General features: G+C 37.3%; 1 protein-coding gene and 1 pseudogene across 1 annotated transcript; one reads left to right on the forward strand and one right to left on the reverse strand.

The window, feature by feature from the left end:
• Positions 1–9472: 9472 nt before the first annotated feature.
• On the forward strand, positions 9473–12146 carry LOC143595099 (uncharacterized; annotated as a pseudogene).
• A 1785-nt stretch (positions 12147–13931) lies between these two features.
• LOC143595103 (protein SULFUR DEFICIENCY-INDUCED 1-like) lies at positions 13932–18332 on the reverse strand. The gene is made up of 4 exons (XM_077074229.1): positions 18216–18332; positions 16993–17205; positions 15811–15966; positions 13932–14555 (listed from the first exon to the last, which is right to left on the reverse strand). Exons 1-4 carry the CDS (start codon positions 18309–18311, stop codon positions 14151–14153), a joined length of 870 nt encoding a protein of 289 aa, XP_076930344.1. The 5' UTR covers positions 18312–18332; the 3' UTR covers positions 13932–14150.
• Positions 18333–25163: the final 6831 nt, after the last annotated feature.

The following is a 25163-nucleotide window of genomic DNA, read 5'->3' on the forward strand; positions in this document are numbered from 1 at the left end:
CGCGAGTACGCGACGCGTTTCCATGAACTAAGCCTGCTTGTCCCTCACCTTGTTACCCCTTCCCGCCGAGCCATAGAGAAATTCCTTGGGGGTCTCCCCATGGAAATTCAAGATTCTGTATGGGCCAGAAACCCAGTTACCCTCTCTGACGCCATCGAATTGGCCGCTGTGCTCAGCGACAACCATGTCAGAGCAGGAACCCTGTTCCTGCGGGGAACTGAGAAGACCAAACCCACCAAAACTGTCCCTGAACCCGCAGAAACCAAACCAGAACCCTCAAACCATAACCAGAAGCGTAGGCGCAGACAAGTTTACGCGCTTACCAACCCGCCCATTGTCCAGCAACCCACCTACCAACCTCCAGTACACGCTCCTAACCCACTGTCGACCTACCCAACTCCTCCTGTAGTCCACAACTATGCCCTAACCAATCCCGCACTCCCTGCCCCGCTAACTAAGAAACCCTACACAGGAAACCACCCCTTTTGCCCAACCTGTAGACTCCACCACCCACCTCAAGTCCCATGTCGACTTTGTAACCGATGTGGCCGCGCTGGTCACCTTGCAGAAAACTGTAGAATCCTTCCCGCCAATCCAATTGCGCCAACACCACCAGTCTACCCGCAGAACCCACAACCAACCTACCAAAACCCACGACCCAGATCGTGCTTCAACTGCGGTGATCCCAGTCATTTCCGGAACGCATGCCCGAGGCTACAAGTTCAGATTACGCAAGCGAATCCGGTGAACCAGATTTCGAACCAAGTGACGCGTGGACGAGCTTTTAACATAACCGCGCACCAAGCGCAAGCGAATAATGACGTAGTTAATGGTACATTTTTGCTTAACGGACATTATGCTTCCGTTCTTTTTGATACTGGCGCCGATAGAAGTTTTATTTCTCGCGCGTTTGAGCAGAAGCTTGCGCGACCGCGCGATAACTTAAAAGAAAATTTTTCAGTTGAATTGGCTAATGGTGAAACTATTTTAATTAACTCCGTGATTAAGGATTGCACGCTTAACCTTAACGAAAACGATTTTCTAATCGACCTCATCCCCATGCCTCCTGGAAGTTTCGATGTTATCATTGGTATGGACTGGCTCTCGAAAAATCGCGCCGAAGTTATTTGCGCCAAGAAGTTGATTCGCATTCCTCGAGAAAACGGTGATCTTCACATCTATGGCGAGAAACCCTCCAGTGGTCTTAAGCTTATGTCTTGCGCCGAAGCCCGAAGGCTCATGCGGAAAAGGTGTATTGCATTCTTAGCCCATGTGGTTAAACCTGCTGAAGAAAAGAAGCTTCGCGATATCCCTGTTGTGCGTGATTTCCCTGAAGTTTTTCCTGATGATCTTCCTGGTATCCCTCCCGCTCGTGAAGTCGAGTTTCGTATTGATCTTGTCCCTGGTGCTTCCCCCGTAGCCAAATCTCCTTATCGTCTTGCACCCGCTGAGATGCAAGAATTGGCAAGTCAACTTCAAGAGTTGACCGCTAAAGGATTCATTCGCCCTAGCTCTTCGCCCTGGGGTGCTCCGGTGTTGTTCATTAAAAAGAAAGATGGTACGTTTCGCATGTGTATTGATTACCGCGAGTTGAACAAACTCACCATTAAGAACCGGTATCCCTTACCGCGTATTGACGACCTCTTTGATCAACTCCAAGGTGCCTCTTGTTTCTCCAAGATTGATCTCCGCTCTGGCTATCACCAGTTGCGCATCCGCGATGAGGATGTTCCGAAGACTGCTTTTCGAACTCGTTATGGCCACTTTGAATTCTTGGTCATGTCCTTCGGTTTAACCAACGCACCCGCCGTTTTCATGGATCTAATGAATCGGGTGTGTAGGCCTTTCTTGGATAAATTCGTGATTGTGTTTATCGATGACGTTCTGATTTATTCTAAGACCAAGGCCGAGCATGAGCAACATCTTCGGTTGGTATTGCAAAAGCTTAGAGCCGAGCAGCTCTTTGCCAAGCTCTCCAAGTGTGAATTCTGGTCGGATGAAGTACAGTTTCTTGGTCATGTTGTAAACAAGATGGGTATTCATGTCGACCCATCCAAGATTGAAGCAATCAAGAACTGGATTACGCCATCCACTCCTACCGAGATCCGTTACTTCTTGGGCTTAGCTGGTTACTACCGGCGATTTATTTCGAACTTCTCGAAGATCGCTTTGCCTTTAACAGCTCTAACGCACAAAGGTAAACCGTATATTTGGGGCTCGAAGCAAGAAGAAGCCTTTCTGACGCTCAAGCGTTTGTTGTGTGAAGCTCCTGTTCTTGCGCTACCTGAGGGTAATGATGATTTTGTCGTGTATTGCGATGCATCCAACCAAGGTCTCGGTTGTGTTCTTATGCAACGAGGCAAGGTTATCGCTTACGCATCAAGGCAACTCAAGGTTCATGAAAGGAATTATACAACTCACGACCTCGAACTAGGCGCAGTGGTATTTGCCTTGAAGATCTGGAGACACTACCTTTATGGTACTAAGTGTATCCTTTACACCGACCATAAAAGCCTTCAGCATATCTTTGATCAAAAGGAACTCAACATGAGGCAACGCCGATGGAACGAACTCATCAGCGATTACGATTGTGAGATCCGGTATCATCCTGGTAAGGCTAATGTGGTAGCCGATGCGCTCAGCCGCAAACCCTGCCAGCTTAACTGTATCTTGCCGCGCACGCAGCTTCACTTTGCGCCGATCCAAAGCAACCTTGAATCGCGCATTCGCGACGCGCAGCGCGCATCCATCAGTAATGGTAACCTTCGCGCCGAGTTAGCGTGTGGCGCGGAAGCGCACTTTGTCCCTAATCTGAGTGGAATTCTCTGCTATCTCAATCGCATCTGGATTCCCTTTGATGAGAATCTTCGCGCTGATATCCTGAGTGAAGCGCATAAATCTCGGTATTCTATTCATCCCGGCGCTGATAAAATGTACAAGGATTTGCGCATTACTTATTGGTGGCCCTGTATGAAAAAGGATATTGCTGTGTTCGTAGCTAAATGCCTGACTTGTTCCAAGGTAAAAGCTGAACATCAACGCCCATCTGGTTTGCTCGAACAACCAGAAATTCCTACGTGGAAATGGGAAGGTATAGCGATGGACTTTATTACCAAGTTACCTTTGACAGCAAGCAAACATGATAGCATTTGGGTAATAGTGGATCGTTTGACTAAGTCTGCTCACTTTCTGCCCATTTGTGAAAACTACCGTGTTGAGCAACTCGCGCAGCTTTATGTCAAGGAGATTGTCTGCCGTCATGGTACTCCTTTGAGCTTCATATCCGATCGCGATGGCCGTTTTATATCTCGCTTTTGGAAATCTCTCCAATCTGCGCTAGGAACTCGCTTGGACATGAGTACTGCATATCATCCTCAGACTGACGGACAGTCTGAGCGAACTATTCAAACTCTTGAGGATATGCTCCGATCTTGTGTTCTTGATTTTGGAGGTAATTGGGATTCGCACCTGCCTTTGATCGAGTTCTCTTATAATAACAGCTATCATTCCAGTATTGGTATGTCCCCATTTGAAGCACTTTACGGTCGTAAGTGTCGCTCCCCGATTTGTTGGAGCGAAGTGGGTGAAGCTCAAATCACAGGACCCGAACTTGTTCAAGAGACAACAGATAAAATCGCCAAGATCCGTGATCATCTGCTGACTGCCAGAAGCCGACAGAAGAGTTACGCAGATCGCAGGCGAAAGCCTCTCGAATTTCAAGTTGGTGATCTTGTTCTCCTCAAAGTGTCGCCTTGGAAAGGTGTTGTCCGCTTTGGGAAGAAAGGTAAGCTTGCTCCTCGATATGTTGGACCATTTAAGATTCTCGCGCGTATAGGAAAAGTTGCCTACAGACTTGACCTGCCGCCCGCGCTCAGTAATGTGCATCCAACGTTCCATGTATCCAATCTCAAGAAGTGTTTAGCAGACGAGAACCTTCACATTCCACTTGATGAAGTTCAAGTTGATGAATCTATGCATTTCGTTGAGAAGCCTGTTGAGATTATGGATCGCGAGGTTAAGCAAACCAAGCGCAGTCGCATCCCTATCGTGAAAGTTCGCTGGGAGTCCAAGCGCGGAGCCGAGTTTACATGGGAAAGGGAAGATCAAATGAAGATCAAGTACCCGCACCTGTTCTCTGCGCAACCTACTTCGAGATAAATTTCGGGACGAAATTTCTTAAAGTAGGGGAGACTGTGACGTCTGCCCCGATCCGACCCGACCCAGGTACCCGTTTCTCCGATTCGATCTCTTTCTTTTATGATTTAATATTTATTTATACTTATACTTTACTTTTAATAATAATAATATATTTTCCTTCCTTTTTCTTCTCTCTCTTTTCCTTCCCGCCGTCCCGTCCCTCTTCTTCTCTCTTTCCGCCTTCTTTTCTCTCTTGTTGCCATCCCGCCTCTTTCTCTCTCTTGTCGTTGTTCCGCCCTTAAGCCTTGAACCCCTAACTGTCCTTTGTTCCTTCCCGCCTAAGGTTGTCTGCGCAGCTCCACGCGCCAGACTCCTTACAAGGAAGCCTGCGCGAAGACCAGTTGTTCTTGCGATACGCGAGGCAAACTGTTCTCGCAGCGCGCTAAGAATTGTAGTTCTTCTCGCAGCGCGCTAAGAATGGTAGTTCTTCCCGCGACGCGCTAAGGATTCTAGTTCTTCCCGCGGCGCGCTGTGGACTGTTCTCTGTCTGCCTTCGCCCTCGCGCGTGCGCTCGAGCCTTCTCGCGCTAAACCCTTTGAGTCTTCTGTTTAATCTAGCCGTTTACTTTTGTGATGTCTTATCTTCTGTGCTGTTGACCTGACCTATCTTATGTCTGAAAAGCCACTTTTGGCGCAGCATGCGCACCAACCCCATTGATTGGCAGAAAAAGTGACTGACATTATCTTTTGAGATCTGCTTTTTCCATGCTTGACCAGTACATTTATCTGACTCGCCCATGCCTGTTTACTGTTACCTGTCAGCTTTTCCTTTGCCCCCTGCAGCTGCCATATCTTTTGATATCTTTTGCTTTTGGAATCTTTTACTTTTTGGAGATCTTTTCCCCTTTTCTAGGGATTGTGTTCCCTAGGGTTTCCCTATAAATAATAATGTTAATTTCCTAACACTACACACACAAAGCACTTAAACTCTCCTGTTCTCTCTTACTCCTTGCCGTTGTTCTTCCTCTGCCGTCTCCTCTCTCTTTGCCTTCGTCTTCTATCCTGTTCTGCCCTGCTTTTCCGGTAATATATATATTATATATAATAATTTACTTATTAATTATGCTAACTTATAATCAAGACTTAAATCAAATCATTAAAATAATAATCTTATTTATAGGTTAACTTGTGCTTGTTTAAAGTTGGTTCTTGCTTTATCTTACACCGCATCGTTTATCAAGTGAGTAATCTCGTACCTAATCCCTTTTTATTTTTAATGTTTTGGGATGTTCATGTGTTCATACAAACTTAGAGCCTTAAACTTATTTATGAACTTTAGTCGCGCAGTATCCCATGTGTTGGGGACGTAGACTTGGCTGTTTATTTGTATGTGTGGATCATTAACCGTCTTGTCGGTCTATTCCGCAGTTCTCATGGTACCATTAGATGAACACGGGAGAACTATCGTTTATGATTTTCTCTTTTGTTTACACTTGCACAGTCTTTCTTGTTTGTGAGCTCAATTGTGAGCACTGGCAGTCTATGAGTATGAATCTTAGAGTTGGTCCCGATCGGATTACACCCTTGTTGAAAACCAGACATACACATGTTGCGCGCAGATTTATTGTTATCTATGTATTGTATTAAACTTGATTTCTCACCAACACGCAAGTGTTTGACGTTTATTTTAACACATGTTCAGGTTTGCTGTAGCTACATTTGGAGCTTGTGGACAGATAGGACGTTTTTACTTTTGGACCTAGATTAAAATGTATCAAGACAAGTTATTGTTGTTCGGATATTTTGCCTTATAATATATTGATTTATGTTGATTTATGTTATCTTGTGTTTACGTTGCGCGTGCGTGAATGAATATATTTATTAAATATTGACACCCAATAGTGTCACGAGTAATGAAACAATATGTGGCGCCCCGATGTATAATCCGCCTTTGGTCGGGGTGTTACATGGAGGGTGTTCATGCAAGATATCGCCCCAGTTTTGGGGCATTTGTCGCCTACTACGGATAGCCTTAGTCCTCCATTTTGGTTCTACGTTCAAGAAAACAAAGAACACAAACTAGAAAGTCCAGCGACCTCAACATATGATTTTCGTGTGTGATTTCAGTCTAGTAAGTTCATCTCCGATAATGCAACTATTGTTTCAATTGTTCGACCCTAAAACAGAAAAGCATCTACAAACCAGTACTAGAAAAAGAGATGTTTTTCTACAATCGAATTGTAGGAAATCTGTTGGAAAAATTCAGTCTCTAACAATTTTCTAACAAAAAAGTTGTTGGAAAAACACATGGTTGAAAATCATTTTCAACCGTTTTCTAACAACTTTTCTTACAAAATTTCTACAAAAACATGTGGTTGTAAACTTCATACAAGTTTCCTACAAAAACTATTCATAATGTTCATTAGATAATATTGTAGCAATGTTTGAGATTATTTTTTTGTTGGAACTACTTGTTGTAGGAAATTTGTAGGAAGTTTTTGTGAGAAAATGACTTGTTTTCTAGTAGTGAACACAGATTCTGAACATGTTATTAGTTATCGAATATATTTCTTTTGTACAGTTATTTTACTACCAATCAAGGTACATAAAACAGCCACGCCTAGCACTTATTCGTATTTGGAACTGGATACAAGTGTTCAGCCCCCTAAGGTTGTGACAAGGTTAATGATATTTTTATCTTATTACCAGTTTAAGTATTAAACCAAATTCTTTCTTTTGAAAGACGATTGCATTTAATTCTTGGAACTCGAACTTCGAACCTTAAGATGACTAAGAGACTTTGTCTACTGGAACGTCAATCTCAGTTTTCCATTTCACCCTATATAAGTATTAAAGCATATTATTGGATCAGTTGGACTATGGAAGCAATGAAGACTTTTTCAAACGCTTCTTTTGCACCCACAAAGTCTTCTTGAATGCCAAATACGTCTATTTGAATTCGTCTCACAAAAAAAGGACCCTCGTGTAATGTCTCTTTCAACGGTAGTTGCATTAAGTGATCGGTACTTGTTATTTTACGAAATTGCTAACATGTAACTAAACTGTTCTTCCAATAAAAATAAATAATAACTAGGGTGTTAATTGATTCGGTTTTCTGTTTGTTTTGGTAGAAACTATTATTCGAAATCAGTTTTCATTCTAATTATCTAGCCTATATGAAACGAACCGTGTTTAGATTTCCAAAACCGAAAACCAAATACGTAATTTAATTTCGTTTTAAAAGGTTCAGGTTTGGTTTCCGACAAATTTAACTCTTGGCAATTTCCTATCGGTTTGAGCCATTATGATTTATTTGTATGTATTTTCTTCAGGTGTGATCATATGACTCCACGCATGGGTAAACCTAGATTCTAACAAATTAATTTATAATTTTGTTTAGGTAACACGTAGCGTATTGTTTTGTTCACAGTAGAGATACTAGCCGGGTCATAAAAATCTTTCGTGTTAAATATCACAAACGTTTTTGGACGCATAAGATGTGGATCGAAGGAGTGTTGGGTTAATCTTGGTCAACAGGGTCGAGCCTGTTGGTTAGAACGGTTCAGCAGGCTTTTAATTTCAGCTTAATGTTTTTAGTATTTAATCACATACATGTTTGTTTGTTTAACAAGTTTTAGTTAGTGGCTTAGATAACGGGCTTGTTATCTCTGGTATTTAGGATGATGTTTACGCGGGTTTAGAGTCAGTCTGTTAAGGTTATTAAATAGGTGGTGTTTTATTCTAAAATTATTCATTGTACGTACGCACGTTTATTCATTCAATCAAAAGAAAGAGTCAATCAACCGTTGTGATCAAAACCGGTGTTATTTGTTTGTATATAATCTCATTCTTGTCACAAAAACGCGGAACTTGATTTTATACTCAAGAACAGGCAGTGGTAATAGAAAACTCATGATTAAAATTGATAAAACTAGAATAAACGAACACAAACTACTCAAAATAAACTACATATAACAGTAGATGACTCTCGTCGGATTGGTTATCGATGAATACAATGAACGAGAATAATAACTTGATTGTGGAAATTTGTATTTATTGCGGCCTCTAGAGTCTCGATTATATATAGCCATCCAAAGGAGTAGAATCAGAAACTTAATAAATGCAATCTTGAAATAAAGGAACGTTGGAAACGACCGTTAAGACCATGTGTAAAGGACATTCTGGGGACTGTTTTGGTGCCAAACGTTGTGTACAAAACGGTGTGGAGAGGGAAACTTGTGTACCAATCAGTGATTGAGCAATGATTGTAGGGACATTTGACCACCACACCACTTTTTATAAAATGCCCCCTCGCTGATTGAGACGTTATTATGACTACACATAGTCTAACCATGAGATCTTTTGTCCTAGTTGCATGGATGTAGGCGGCGTTTTATAGCTAGCAACCGAGAAGAGAACTGAGATTCAAGAAGCAACAGGAAGGCCTATAAATAGAATATGTTGGACAACCATAAGGCCAATTAGAGGCATTGGAGTGCTTAATTGGGGCCAGGGGTGGGCCCGCCCCCCTCCATTTTTCGCTCGGTGATGTAAATTTATACTTTTTCGGCCGAAAATTTTTATACACGTAAATTAACCCGTTTCCGACGGAAATTTTGATCCCGGACCCATCGTTTTTCGCTCGGTAGTGTAAAGTTATCCTTTTTGGCCGAAAAATTTTATACATAGTGTAAATTTACCCGTTTCCGACCGAATTTTTGACCCCAGGCCCTTCGTTTTTTGCTCGGTAGTGTAAATTAATTCTTTTTCGGCCAAAAATTTTTATACATGGTGTAAATTTACCCGTTTCCGACTGAAATTTTGAGCCCACCCCCTCTAGTTTATGAATTTTTTTATATATATTGAGTCCCGCCCCCTCGACGTGTATGTCCAAACTTCGTCACTGATTAGAGGTGCACAAAAAAACCGGTTCCAGACCCGACCCTACCTTACCCCGGGTACGGACTGGGCTTTAAGTTTCTCCCCGGAACTGTACCCGGAACCGGAACCAACCCGACCCGGTGGAACAGGTTCCACCCCCTGTCAAAACCCGACCCTACCCTATACCTGAAACCCAGTCAAATACCCGACTATACCCGGAACCGGTTCCTCCCCGGACTCGGTTTTTACTTTTGTTGACCATACCCGGAACAGTTCCTACCCGGTTCTGGTTCCTGAAAATACCCGGTTTGACTCCTCTAAGGCCAATTACTCAAGATGCCCACCATGCAAATATTAAAGAAAATTAATTAGGACAATAAAAGAAAAAAGGATTGTAAAATTGTGAGAACTTATACTTTCAACTCAACAAATCTATGATTTGGTGAGGAAGTCAATGACTCAATGTTGTGAACACAGGTCGGTTAAGTCTCACTTTCGTAACATGCACGTAATAGATGACACATATTTGCCAAGAAGCCACAAGGAATGAACAAATGTGAAATCTGTTTAAAAATATACCTATCAAGCAAGTCAAGTTCATCTCTAATATTAGACAATTGTCACAACCAAAAATACACATATATTTATATATATTAAAACTTTAAACCATCTTTTATTCAACATCAAAACACCAATGAGGTCACTCTTTATTATTCTCTTTACATTTTTCTTTTCAACAATTCACACTTATGCTTCAAAACAAGAAGCTGATTCTCTGCTCAAATGGAAGACCAGCCTCACAAACCAACACAACCCATTATTATCCTCATGGTCATGCAACCTAAGCGATACCAACCGAACCTCGACCACCGCACCATGCGCCTGGTACGGTGTTCATTGCAATGATCAAGGAAACATGATCGAACTCAACCTTTCTAGTTCTAGATTAATCGGTACACTTCTAAAGTTCGAGTTTTCATCTTTCACTAGTCTAACACATCTAGACCTTAGAATAAATAATATTTCCGGGCCCATTCCAGTCGAAATCAGGTACCTTTCTAAACTCGTGTTCCTTGATCTCTCGTGTAATCGTTTTTCTGGAACGATTCCACGAGAGATAGGAACGTTATCGGGCCTGCAGACCCTGATGTTGAATGATAATAATCTAGGAGGTCATATTCCTGTTTCTTTAGGAAATCTAGACAATCTAGTGATGGTTAATATCTCGTTTAACTTTCTAACGGGATCAATCCCGTCTAGTTTAGGAAATCTTAGTAAACTGTCTGAATTGCATTTGTTCCTGAACAATCTAACGGGCCCGATCCCACCATCGTTAGGAAACTTGGGATCGTTAAGGGTTTTATCTTTATACATGAACCAACTTTCGGGCCGGATTCCTAATGAACTAGGAAACATGAAGGAATTGATTATTATGCAATTGGGCCATAATTTGCTCACGGGTCCCATCCCGGGTTCACTAGGGAACCTGAGCAGGTTAAAGGTATTAGATGTACATAATAACACGCTTTCGGGTGTTATCCAAGAAGAATTAGGAAAACTAGAGTTTTTGATTCAGTTAGCGTTTAGTCACAACGAGTTAAGCGGTCAGATCCCGGTTTCAGTTGGGAATCTAACTAAACTAGAGCAGTTGTACCTTAATGACAACCGGTTTAACGGTTCTATTCCTGAAGAATTGGGAAACTTAAAGTCTCTAGTTGAGATGTATTTGCTCATAAACAGGCTAACGGGTCCCATCCCGGATTCGGTTGGTAAGCTTAGAAACTTGGAGCAGTTTGTGCTATATCACAATGAACTTTCAGGATATTTACCTGAAACTGTAACCAACTGTGAAAGATTAAGATACTTGACTTTGGGTAATAACTTGTTAACGGGCCCGGTCCCTGAATCAGTCTGCAAATTGAGATCCTTGGAGATTCTTGACCTTGGGACTAACCAGTTTATTGGCCCGATTCCACAATGCGTGAGTCATTTCAGCCCGAAGCTCCAAGTGTTGGATTTGCGGTTGAACTTGGTCAATGGAAGCATTCCCGCAACATTCTTGAAGCAAAATAACGATTTAAGGAGCGTAAACATGAACGGGAATCGACTCGAAGGTTCGATTCCCAGGAGTTTGATCAATTGCAAGAATCTTGAAGTTCTAGATTTGGGGAACAACATGCTAACCGGTGGATTCCCGCACTGGATCGACAAATTCCCGAGTTACAAGTTCTTGTCTTGCGTGGTAATAAACTCAATGGACCGTTGCATACATCCAACACGAAAAGCCCGTTTCCAAAGCTGAGGATTCTTGATCTGTCTAGCAACGGGCTTACGGGCCATTTGCCAGAAAACTACTTCAGGAACTTTAAAGCAATGATGAGCGGAAATAGCTCTGCATTCGGAGATCTATACATGGATATACACATCATGTATGATGACTCATTGGTGCTAGTGGTCAAAGGGTTAAGCTTGAAGCTACAAAGAGTATTAGTCGTCTACACGACTATAGACCTTTCGCTTAATAACTTCCAAGGAGAGATTCCCGACTCGATTGGACAGCTGAGTTCGCTTCGGTTTCTTAATCTATCACATAACAGTCTCATTGGTGAGATCCCGACACAAATGAGGAATCTCACATTGCTTGAATCTTTAGATCTTTCTTCTAACAAGTTGACCGGTGAAATTCCGGTAGAGTTAACAAGTTTGACATTCCTTGCGGTTGTAAACTTTTCCCACAATCGGTTTCATGGAGCCATACCGAAAGGTGGATAGTTTAATACGTTTGGAACCGATTCATATCAAGGGAACGATGGATTATGCGGGTTCCCATTGATAACGGGCTGTGGTGGAAATGATAACGGGTCATCATTTCCCACACTTGATGGAGATGAAGATTCGAGTTTCCTTAACGGGTTCTCTTGGGAATCTGTTGTTATGGGATATGGATTAGGGATGTTAATCGGGTCGGGAATTGGGTGGCTTATGTTTTATTGTGGAAGGCCTAGATGGGTTGTTAGGATCACCGAAAGAAAACAAATTATGCATGAAAGAAACTATGGGACTGCAGGTTGGGCAGCCAGGAGAGCTAGGGTTTCTCGAGTTTCTGATGTTAATTTAGAGATGCTTTAGTGTTCATATTCTTTACCCCCCTCCCCCCCCCCCCCAAAAAAAAAGGGCCGCGTCACCTCCTCACAGGTATGCTTATACATTGCAGCCTTAATTCAAGTTCTGGATGGTTAGTGTTAGATTATTCAACCTACCTTCCTAACGGGCCGGGTCAGTTCCTAACAGGTTTTCTAATATGATGCAAGTTTAATCCATGTTCAACATTCTATACAAAGTATTGTTGTTACTTAAAATTGTAATTAGAATTCTTGTAACCATATATGTATAAAAGATAAATAAACAGATGCATTAAAGTTTAGGTTTTAGATTTCAAATTCATTGATAAATTTAAACTTATGTTTTATATTTTAATTTTGTTCCTTTGTCAAGTACAATACTCACTATACATATATACTATTTGAGTCTGAGGTATATTTACATTTTACATGAACTGCCTTATATTTTAAAAAATAAATCAATCATTTTCCCAATTTCAAAAAACTTTAAAACAGAAGAAAATGGTTAAAAACTTAAAACTAAACGCTTATTTATCTCTTTCAAATTACAAAATAAATCAGTGACAATACATGAATAATAAATTTTCTCTCATATGTTTTATCTAAATGTTGGCTAGAAGACATCTAGTGCCTTTTTATCACTTCATGCATATATGATTTTTAAGAACCTACTCCAAGCATATAAGATATTAAGATGTTTGCTTTTTAATTCAATAAATGGCTAAAACAACTATCTACTAATTTACATACTCTAATATTAGTAGTTTAACTGTTATATATAGTGATTGGATGAGTGAGAACGAACATAATATGGATTTATATTCATGTAGCCATGCAATGCCATATATCCATGTAAACATGCAATCATTGAAATCTGTTTGATTATCATTCATCTTTGCTGCTAACAATATATTTTCTGACTATTCGTCAAATGAATATACGAGATTAATAAATCTGTCTTTGTCCGAGCAAGGTTAACTGTGGAGTTCTCCTTGTAATCGTCCAGACTTCTCGGATGGTGATCAAGTCTCTGTCACTTGTTTATTAATCAAACAAAACTTGACACAAATAAACCTTTGCAATAACCTACTATATATACTAAACAAATACTAATCCTAATCTAACTCTAACTAACATTAATGAACTATTAAAACCTAAGTAATTAAACTAAACAACTTAATTCAAACTTTAAATTCATCTATTTCTTTGTTCAACACTCCTCATGCACGACCTCAAGCAATGAACCCGAAATACATTTCGTATTTGAGTTGGATGATTCCATATTACGTGGTATCTCTCGTTTGCGTGGAATGATATGAGATATTCCTAAAGTGTCACACACTAATTACGACATTACCTGGATCCTAAATATTTGAAGCATCATCATCATCCTAGAATAAATTTAAAACGTAAACGTTGTTAGCCCATAATTTGGTTTGGGCCGATCCTTAGAGCCTATGATGGGCTGGTGTTTTGTTTATCAAGTGAGCCTATAACTTGTTTTACAAAGAATAAATAACTTGGTGAACAAGCCAAGCCAATGACTTGAACAACAAGGGAGTTATTAAATTTGTTTTTACTATTTAGAATTAGAATATGATAAGTTTTTTTTATTCTCGTCTAATTAGGTTTTCAAATTTAAACTAGTATATATACCCCCGAGCTTGTGGATTATAAAAATTGTAATTTTCGAGTTTAATGAAAATTATAAAGGTCGAGCGCACGTTCTAAAATTTCGTTTTTGTGTTTATCGATTCTGGAATCCAATATTTCAAACACACTAATTGAAACACATATTTAAGAGCATAGTCAAACAACTTATGATAAGATTTTGTACAAGTACTATTTTTTTACATCATTAGAAATTGAGATCAGAGCAGCAAAGTATTGATCATCAACTATTGGCCCTATTAGCTTTACAACTCTAGCTCTTTCTCATTTATTTTCACACTTATAAAAACCCAAAGTTTTTATATTTAAAACTTTTAACATCCTAATTTTTTAAAGAAATTTAACAAGCTACTTGGTCTCTAAAATTTTCAATCTGTTCAAATATGGGCAGTCTTTTTGATCTACTAGGAGCCCATACATTCATCAACTTTTCAAGCCCATTAACAAAGTCATCATCCAAGTCCAATCCAGGAAGGCCCGGTAAGAGCTCTGATGTTGAACTCCATGTTTCGGTCAACAGTTCTTGGGCCTTGTTTCGGGCCCTGATGTCGTCGGATCCCGGCATCTCACCATTGATCACATGATAAAGGACCGAACGGGCTTCATCGTACCGGGCTTGTTTAATTAGGCAGATGGCCAAATTGTTGGCCTTGTTTGAGTCAGGGTCAATCATTTGGGCTTTCTTGTAGACCACCTCAGCTGCTATGAAATTGGATTTTTGCATGTAGGCCCATCCCAAGTTTCCCTTTTAATAAAAAAGAAAGTTAACAGTTAGTGAGTTAGTTGTTACTCATTGTTCATAACACATTACAAAAGTGTATATACATCTTGTGATATATGGAGTTTGTGTGAGTATATGTATACACTAAACTTTCTACTAGGTGTTTCCATATTGTGAATTTTTTTAATAAACATTAAAAATATATAAAATTAAGTGTCCTATATGGAACACTAGAACATATACAAAGCCAGTTACTGTTATTAGTGATTATGTATTTTTCAATATAACTTAAATTATACAATTATGAAAAAAAAAACTCACTACTATTTTCTACTTCAATTTAAATTGAAAAAACAAAATCATTAAATAGTAACAAGGATTAATATATGTTCTATATAGGTCACTTAATTTTAAAAAGAAGTTATAACATTTATAAAGCGGTCCATAAGATCGGATCATTTAATGAAAGTTGAATAACGTTAGATGAAAATAAAATTTTGAATGACTGAAGTGAAACATGAAAAACTTGATTGGTATTATGTTATCTTAGACTATCCTCATTGGCAATTGAGATTGCAATCTCATTATTAAAAAAATTAAAAAAATATGAAAAAATAGCAAAAGGCAAACGATCTGATCGGCTAGGCAATTGGGTTTGCAATCTCATAACCAAAAAAGTAGTGGACACTTGTCAACATATGTGTGGATATGTGAATTTCTTTTACTTTTTCTTTTTTATTCTTAACAATTAATTATATATATATTTTGATTTTTATTTTATAACTTATTATATTTAACTTTTTAAAAAAATCTAAAAACACAGTCTTACTTAGTTTTTTTTGTGAGCATTCCGGTATAAATTTCGTTAAAAATGGAATTTGTTTAAAAATTCGTATTTTTTATATAAAATTTTAGTTTTAACCATTATTGAACCATCTTATTTGAACCACTAGTTTTCTATTGGTTAGTCAGATTTTTTGGATAAGATTTATAATCTAAAAAATCAAACATTTTCTATTCCCAAAAATAAAATAAGTATCTAAATTCGTATTTTAACCCTATAAATATTATAAGAACTTTCGTATTTTAATCAAAACTAATTATAAATTGAATTTATTTAATTAAAAAAAGATGAGATTGAGTTGTTAATGGGAGTAAAAGATTGGAGTGGGTTAAATTTTGTAGATTGAAGAGAGAGAAATTAATTTTATAATGTGAGATTGAGATTGTGAGATTGTTGATGGGGATAGTCTTATGTATTAAAAGGAACAAAATGTACCAAAATTCTAGAAGTTTCTTGTCTGACAGAAACTTGAAACTTCTTGCCATGAGATCTAGCAGTCTTTGTTGGTTTCCCATTAAAAGCTTGACCTCTATAAATCATCCTCAGTTTGTGCTTTAACAACAATATTTGTTCATCCACTTTCCCACATTTCTGTTCAATAAATATCCAACCACATTAGTATATAAATAGGTCTATTATAACCTTTTAAAGCGCGTTTAATTTGTTGAATTAACTTAAATTCAATAGAATTGGAATCTAAATTTTATTCGTTACTCGTTTTATTTGTAAAATTCTGTAGAATTAAAAGTTGTAATATAAGGTTCTAGGGGTGTGCATGGTTCGGTTCGGTTCGGTTATTAGCATTAACCCAACCTAACCGATCGGTTATCGGTTCGGTTCGGTTAATAACCGGTATCAAATTTGGGCTAAAATTTTGCTTAAAACTACATGAAATGAATGTTTAAATACATGAAATGAATGCATAACTACATGAAATGAAGGTATAAATATATAAAATTGAGATATTAGAACATGAAATGGAGATATAAATACATGAAAATGATAGTGTTAAACTATTAATATATATAATACATGAAATAGAGGAAAAAATGCTTGAAAATATTAAAAAATGAAGATTTCGGTTCGGTTCGGTTAATTTCGGTTAATTCGGTTTTCGGTTATATCGGTTCGGTTTCGTCGGTTTTCGGATCGGTTTCGGTTACCGATTCGGTTATTGCTCACCCCTATAAGGTTCTATGAACTAATTAATGAACATATCTGTTTTAAAAATGAACATATCTTTAAAACAAATTTAGAAAAGAAATATGATTGTCTTATTAACTAAATGCATTACATTTTAGAATTCTTTGTACATATATTAGTTCCATCACATTGCATTAAGTTTGAAAGATTCTAATGCTAATTCATATTGACGGGGTCGGCTATCCACTATGAAAAAAATATTAGTATCATATATGCGTTGAGATCCCGACCAGCTTCATGAAATTTTGACTCCGATCTATATGAGAAATTATATAGGTCCACCACTTCTAATTCATATATATATATATATATATATATATATATATATATATATTGATAGTTTCAATTTTTAATAATATATCAAATAGTATGCAGTGTAAGGTGGGTACTATATATGAGCATGTGTGGTTGTACCTTGAATAGATCTATGAGAACATTATCAAGGGATTCTTGTGAACTTTTGGGACATAGGGACCTAAATGATTTGATGGCTTCAATGGCTTCTTCAGTTCTTTCCAATTGCTTCATTACAACTGCCATGTCTTTTAAGGCACTCTCCACTCTATCTCCTGCATTTATTGCCTTCCAAAACCACACTATTGCACCCTCTTGATCTCTTTCCACAAGCTGCACCAATTTCATATATCCCATCCATTAGTTATAATCTTATTAAATTATATACTGATTAATGTTGTATTATGTTAAAAAAATTTTAAAAATAAAATAAATACAAAAATGCATAATAATGAACAACTATTTTTTTTAATAAATTATTTGTTGTTATGGGTAAGAATTTACTGAAGATAATTGTTGTCTTATTTCTATAAAAAAGAAAGTAAAAAATCATTGTTTAATAATGTGAGAAAACTACTTTATACCAAAATTAAATGAGTACAACAGATTTTTCTCAAAGGTATATGGGGCTAGCCAGCCCACATGGTTCAAAGTTCAAACACGGACAATCGGAGGTAGTTTAGAATTATCAGTGAAAAGTAGAGTATGCGTAACATAATTCGTTAAAAATGCAATGGAAATAAAGGCGTAGTACATTTTAACACTAAAAAATAAACATGGATGTTTATTTTTAATATCTTAATTTATTACCATTTCAAATGTATATAAATAAGTAAAAAAGAAAGTAACAAATGTTTGTCTAAAATATATAATAAAAAGATGAAGTATGAGTTTAAAATGGATAGATATGAGGTAGGAGAAGCCGAGAAGGTAAACTATTGAGTAAGCATATAACTAAAAGAATTATAATAATATATAGTATAATTGAAGAACAAGATTGAAATTGTAGTGAATTTACAATCAGATCTAATACAAAGAGTGATCAAAACCAAGATTTGTAGATATATACTAAGTAGATCAAAACCAAGATTTGAAGTTCGAAGTTATTTATTAGTTGCGTGTAAGACTGGTTTTAATTATAACTCCAGGTTCTGTTGCGTATGCGTTGCTTTTGTAGACTGGTTATGATATATAGTTATTAAAACCAGTCTGTAAAGGCAACTTTACGAATTTTTACTAAAAATCTCTTGATGTGTTACTTTCGGTTTCTAAAAACATCAAACTGCGAGTTTAATTCAATACGATTTATGAACAAAAAATCGCAAAGAAAAAAAAGATTTAACCTGAGCATGTTTAGCTCTAACATAAGGGCCATCACCATACGGAACCTTATGAATAATATGAAATTGGTCTTCCTTTGTTCTTGAATTCATCTCCATATTCTTCTCTCTCTAGAAACCTTTCTTTCTCTCTCTATAATACACACATCTATCTCCAATTATTATTATTATTATTATTATTATTATTATTATTATTATTATTATGTAGTGTGGAGGTAAGAAAATAACAAAATGAACCTGGACACATTGGATGTCCACCTAAACTTATAGCTTCTTTCTATTAGTTTATACATTATCTTTTTGATATTTTGCAATAAACTCTCAGAATTACTCCTTTAGTTATTTAAATATTTCCAGATTACATTTCTTGAATCTTTAGCGGAATAAGTAGTTACATAATTGTTAAAATTAATAATGGTGATATTTTATATTACAAGAACTCATTTTTTTTAATTTGATAATTAAACTGTCATTCGACTCATCGTCGCAACGTTTGTGACTAGCAGCGCTTTGGTTTTACTAACACTCGGGTTTTACCAACATCCTGGTTTTATCAACCTTTTTGTTTTAGTTCCGGTAATGTAACAAACGTAACCGAAACCGACCGAATTCGAGTCAAATCATAGCTATAATACCCAGGGCCGACAATGTTCTGGTTTTACCAACGACACGGTTTTTCTGACTCACCTCCGAAATGCCCGGGACCAAAAACACCTGGTTTTTACCAACGCCTGTGTTTTACAAATTGAATAAACGTTGTTTTAAATATTTTATTTTTTATATATTTATTTGACAAATATATATTTTGGATCTTATTAACTTTTAAATTTTACCAACGCTATTTATACAATATCGTAACGAACATAACTAAAATCGTCCGAATTCGCGTCAACTGATGGCCGCAATGCTCGCAAACGCTCAGATTTTACCATCGCCTGGGTTTTTTCCAACTGAATAATTGACAGTTTAAACATTTCATTTGTTATATGTTAGTCTTTTTATATGTTAATTTGATGAATTTATTTTTTTATGTTTTGACGCTTGAGTTTTACAAATGGTGTTTACACCATAACAAACATAATTGACACTGACCAAGACTTGCCGTCGTGAAGCTCGATTTGACCCTCCAAGGTTTGATCAATCTTAGATTTTACCGACTGAATATAATATTTTAAATTTTTTATATAGTTTTTTGAATTTTTTATGTTAATTCTATGAATTTATTTTTTTCGGTTTTTTTATGGTACCAACTGAAGTGCACCGAACGCGAAGGGAAAATAAACAGTTGCGACCTTCCGGGCGCAATGCAACAGATAAAATATTAGTTTCATCTAAAATTGAGTCGGTCTCCGTTTCGACCTAGAATTTATTAAAACAAAGTTGGGAAAGATATGATATATTTACGTTTTATTAATATGCTTTCTGTCTCTCTTAACGCTCATTTTTACTACAACAAACTTTTTCCTTAAATCTCGAATGCATAGCCTCATATGACTCTTTTCACATACATTATCATGTCTAAAATGTGTCGCAATGCACATATATTCATTTTATATCATTAGGACGTGCTTATTTATGTTTTGATTTAAAATTTACAACGCCGGGAAAGAAGATGCGACTAATCATGGATTTGTCGCTAAGAAGGAGATAGTAGCGCCGATATTTTCATTTTATATCACTGGAAAGAGTTAGCGACTAATCATGGATTTGTTGACGGTAATCAAAGTTCGTCGATCTTAGAGCCAACTCTAAGAGGGGTTAACTAAAACTAGGGTTTTAGGCTCTTATTTGAATAGAGTCTCCAATTTATTTTTTAAAAGATTTTTCTTATTTAATTAGATTCAACAAAATAGTCCTGTTGAGTAAGTTATATAGTTAGTCTTTAGTGTTAAAAAGGTACAAAAACAAAATATCATTTCATTTAATAGTATTAATTTGACTTTTAACTGAAATGAAATTAAATCATAGAAAGTTAAATTAAAACTAATGACCTAAACTACCTTATTTTTCCAATAAAAAGAAACAAAGAAAAAAAACTAACTAAAAATGTATTTTGATAAAATCATACCATCATATGAACTGAAACCGTAGTTTACTTTTTCTTTATGGACTATTCGTTATTTTATTATAAAACTAGTAATATGTTATTTTTCTACTAATTTTTAAAAAACTTCCATCAAGATAAAAAAATCATCTAACAAAAGTTTTTTTTTATTTTAATCAACCTAGGATTTACTTTAGACGTGTTGTGGATGGATGTTGGTTAATAAAAAAGTTCGTAATGTCATCGTCAAGTAGGCGGAGAGGCATTAACTAATCAACTTAAAAAACTAGTGTTATGGAGGAGATTACAAAAAATAAAATCATATCTCCTTGCATCCAATCGCGACTGTCTAATCATTGGGAAAGGAGAGTCGGGCGCCAATGCATTGGCATGGAGGGGTGGTGGTGCCTCCTACACTTGATTGAGATGGTGCTTGCGTAGAGGGGAAGGGACGCCCTAAAAGGGTTTCACAACATATAGTGTTATGATGAAAAACATAGTATTTAGATTAAAACAATGGTCTCATCAAAATTAGTTTCTGCATTTGATTAAAGTTAAGAGACATTAATTTGACTCAAAAATCTTCAAATGTTTAAAACGTTGCGCTGTTAAACAAAATGGTTGTTAATTTTTTCTATTCAAACAAAATGGTTGAACATTGTGATAACAAAACGCAGAATGAGTAAATTTGACACAAAAAGGTTTAGCCGTGTTTGTTTTGTAATGTTGCCTTGTTGGTCTTGGCTTAATAATAATAATAATAATAATAATAATAATAATAATAATAATAATAATAATAATAATAATAATAATAATAATAATATAATTTTGAAATGTATTGAACATATATACATACAAGAGTCCGCATACATCTAAACAGGATAGGATACGGTTAACTGCCAATACGACATGAACACAATTCCCAAAGTCCAGTGACATGAACCTACAAAACGAACACCGTGAGCTCGTTAGGGGAAGGACAAGAGGGAGGGTCTTCCCGTAACCACCTTTTGGCGTGAGAATAAGTATAATTCCGATGAAGATAAAGTACTTAAGTAAATTGAGAGAGAGTCTGGTGGGAGTGAATGAATACCTCATGATGATCGAGAGTGTATTTATAGCCGAAGGGTGTGTGGAAGTAATTGGGCCAGCTGTCCTTTTAGAAGATACTCTTATAACCGTCTGGACACGTGTCCTCATATGATAGGTTTAGTCTATACGTTGCATGTGCATGTATAACAACCTGGACACGCGTTTTCCTGATATTGGTTGATAGGTAACATTGGTCATGTGCACGGTTATAACGGTCTTGCCAGGTGTCACTAGTTGATTGGCCAAGGGATCACGTATTACCCAAGAAAGCACATTGGCAAATCTTCTAGAAGGTAATTAGTTATTGACAGCTGTCCCGGAGCATTACCTCGTGGTCCTTTATGCGGAAGGGTACTCCTTCTTGCGAATGACCTTTGAGGGTGCCAGGATGCTCCCGTATGTGCCATGAGGGTGTTTCTTTCTCAGGTGGTCTATGCGGATGGTTCATATGTCCCGCGGGTGCCTTATGAGGGGCTTCTAGTTAACCCACGGGTATTATTTAAGGGTATTTGGGTCTTTTTGGTACCCTACCTCTATAATATCCATTTACCCCACCTGTCATGGTCCAAACCTTTTTATGATTATTACTGGGGTTGGGGGTAACAACTTGTGTTGTATTACTTGTTTTATTATTATTTACTTGTTTTTGTATGAAAATTTCTATACAATGTAATTAAACAATTATAAAAAAAGGTTACGAGAAAACCACTACCAACCAATCAATATATATGTTTTTTTAACCCAACTTTAAATAAAAAAAAAAACAGGAAAATCCAAGTAATAAGGCCACATAGTACGTCAAGGAAAAAGAAGATATAAGATAACCGGGGCTTTAAACTTATTCCCCAACTTATTACGATAATGCTTTGTCAATATCAAAACCGAATTAACCAAAAAAATCAAATCGAAGCATCAAATGGCGGTTAATTTTTTGCTTTTTGAAAAACCGAATTTTCAGTTTCACTTTTGGTTATCCATTTCTAAAAAACTATATAAATTGAATCGAACCGATTGATGGTGATGAAGATGATGAAGACAACTAAAGTTTGAAGATGAATGAAGATTGAGACTAACATTTAGTATTTTTTTTATTAAAAACTTTGTTAAATTTTAAACTCTATACTCTAGCAACTTTGTATTCGTATGGTTCAACGTAACACACACCTATTTTTGTTTTTTGAATTCAATATATATATATATATATATATATATATATATATATATGGTACTCTAATACATTCTTACAAAGCTTAAAATTATCATCATTTTCATTTTTTAAATTTTTTTTGCAATGCCTACATAGAATTGAAAAAAAATGACTATCACTTAATTGAAATTTAAAATAACCAAAAAACTGAAACCGGTTGGATTGTATATTAAAAAACCGATGACTTCGGTTTCGGTTTCGCCTAATAACCGAACCGTACCATGCTCAACCCTGCCATTTCTTGCATTCCGTATTATCCATAAAGTAACTGAAAAACGCTTGGATCAACTCTCCTTTTTTTTGAACCCCTGCTTCAATGGAAGATTTTGACCCATTGCTAAACCACGCTACAAATTTTTTTTTTTTTAATAGCGTTTGGATCCACCACCAATACCTAAGTGAGCCTTCCTGAGACCGGATGCCAACCGTCCATACTGATTTTAATGCTTGACTTACTCAAGAACACCATCAAGGAGGAAACCCACCACTGTGAGAAACCCCCCTTAAGTCAGATTTGAACCGGAAACCTTAAAGATCCCAAGTGTTAACTATTACCACTTTACAACTAACCATAGTTTGTTCTAATATGCTTGATTCAAGTCAACTTGAATAGTTTGTCGCATGTTGTATAGAGAACCATTATTGGATGAACTTTAGTTAAAAGTCAAAATAGTGTCATTTCCAAAAACCAGTTAGGTCTTAATTTAAATAGTGTAACAAAACTAAATAAAGATAATGTGAACCCCTCTTATTGGCTATCAAAATAAAAAGGAAATGATATGCTCCTATCACGCTTGTGAGTCTACTCACGACAATCCTTTCCCCGGCCCACCGCGATGACCCAACGTGGTGTGTCGTGGTCGTACCACCTACATGGTCACGCACTCACGCCCCCCCCCCCCCCCCCCCTCACGATTACAAGGCATTAGACATGGTCTTAGAATAAAGAGAACAACTTTTAGTAACTTCAATACTTAAGAATCATGGTTATTATTACATAAATTCATTCATTAAAATTTAAATATGGTTAATCTCATCAAACGAAATTGACATTCGATCAAATTGGACACTAATATTTTACTCGAGTCTTAGTCAAATACTTAAGTTTTTTTTTATTATTAAATTAAGGAAAATTGGTTTTAAATAATCTCAACCTCAATGGCAAATAACAGTCTCAACTAAGCACTTGGCCGGTGGCGGTCCAAACTAAAGATGTATCCGTTTGTAACAGTCCGCGACTAACGGATAGTTAACTCCGTTAGTCCGACGCTTACGTGGCACACCTAGTTGCCCAAAAATTGCTTATGTGACGGCTTACGTGGCATAGTCTAATTTTATTACTCCCCCCCCCTCCCGTAAAACAGTCACCACCACCAATTTTCTCTCAAACCTGGAGCTTATTTATCAAAATCATCTTCCATGGCCTTCTAATTATCCACACTAAAGTTATCCCCAAAATTGAGCACCGAATCGTCCCTAAAATGAGTCATTTGCTTCCGATCAACCCGGAACACGCCGATAAAAAATTTTCAGATCCAGAGGATCTGATTTTCAATTTATCTTATAAATCGATTCTATTGACGATTGAAAGATGAGCATTATGCTCTTAATCTCTCGAACTTGAAGTTGAAACCCTAGGAAGAATGGCAACATAGTGGTGATGAGTTGAACTGAAATTGACTATAAACGTGGTTATCTGTAGATACGTGACACCCATCTTATGTTGAACCATAGTGGGTTCAATGGAGTGTGTAAATAAAAGTTAGTGTTATGGTTTGAAAGGTTCCAACCATCGCCGTTGGGTCAGATGCAGATTAGGGCTTTTGGTGATGGCTCGTTGGATGAAGAAACACTAACCTGACCCCGGGCAGATTACTGGTAACCTGGGGGTTAGATAGATGTTTCCCACGAGGGGTTAGACCCTTGGAAGATGGTTCTTCTGATAACCTGCAAAACAGACACCGTGAGCTCGTCACTGAGAAGGGGGGGGGTTCCTCCTTGTGACCACCCTCCGGCGTGAGAATCAGACTAGATTGCTCTTTAAATATAAAAGTATATTAAGAGATTGCTAGAGCAGATATCAGGTATATTATGATGATAATGTGATAAGATATGATAAGATGAGATGGTCATACCATTTGTGGTATTTATAGCCGAAGGTAGGTTTCCAAAGAGGTATGGCCGGCTGCAACAGTGTTCTTGTTCCACCAACAGTAGCCTACGCACGTACCCTGCTGGTAGTTGGTGGGTAGGTAGCGGCTGATAGCGACCAGGCCTGCTGTATACTATTCCTGTTCCACCAACTGACGGCTACGCACGTGGTATGGCAGTAGTTGGTGAGTAGGCAGCGGCTAATAGTGACATACAGTGCAGGAGCATGCTGCTCGCCATACTGTTGTCAATAAGCTGTCGTATCTTTAGTCAGATCTTTTTCCCATACCTCGTCAGGTACAGTACAGAAGATCTTCCTGTATCGTACGGACTGGCTTATTTGGGCGGGAGTATTCCCCCTCCCGCCCTTGTGCGGGATTGTTCCCGGCTTCGCTCATTCCTTCAGGTGACACTGAGTGAGAGCTAAGTGCCTTGTGCGTGTAGCCTTGCTGCGCGG

Source organism: Bidens hawaiensis, unplaced genomic scaffold (assembly GCF_021521415.1).
Source record: "Bidens hawaiensis isolate Kalapana, Puna unplaced genomic scaffold, B.hawaiensis_p1.1 tig00044667_1, whole genome shotgun sequence".
Taxonomy (NCBI): domain Eukaryota; kingdom Viridiplantae; phylum Streptophyta; class Magnoliopsida; order Asterales; family Asteraceae; genus Bidens; species Bidens hawaiensis.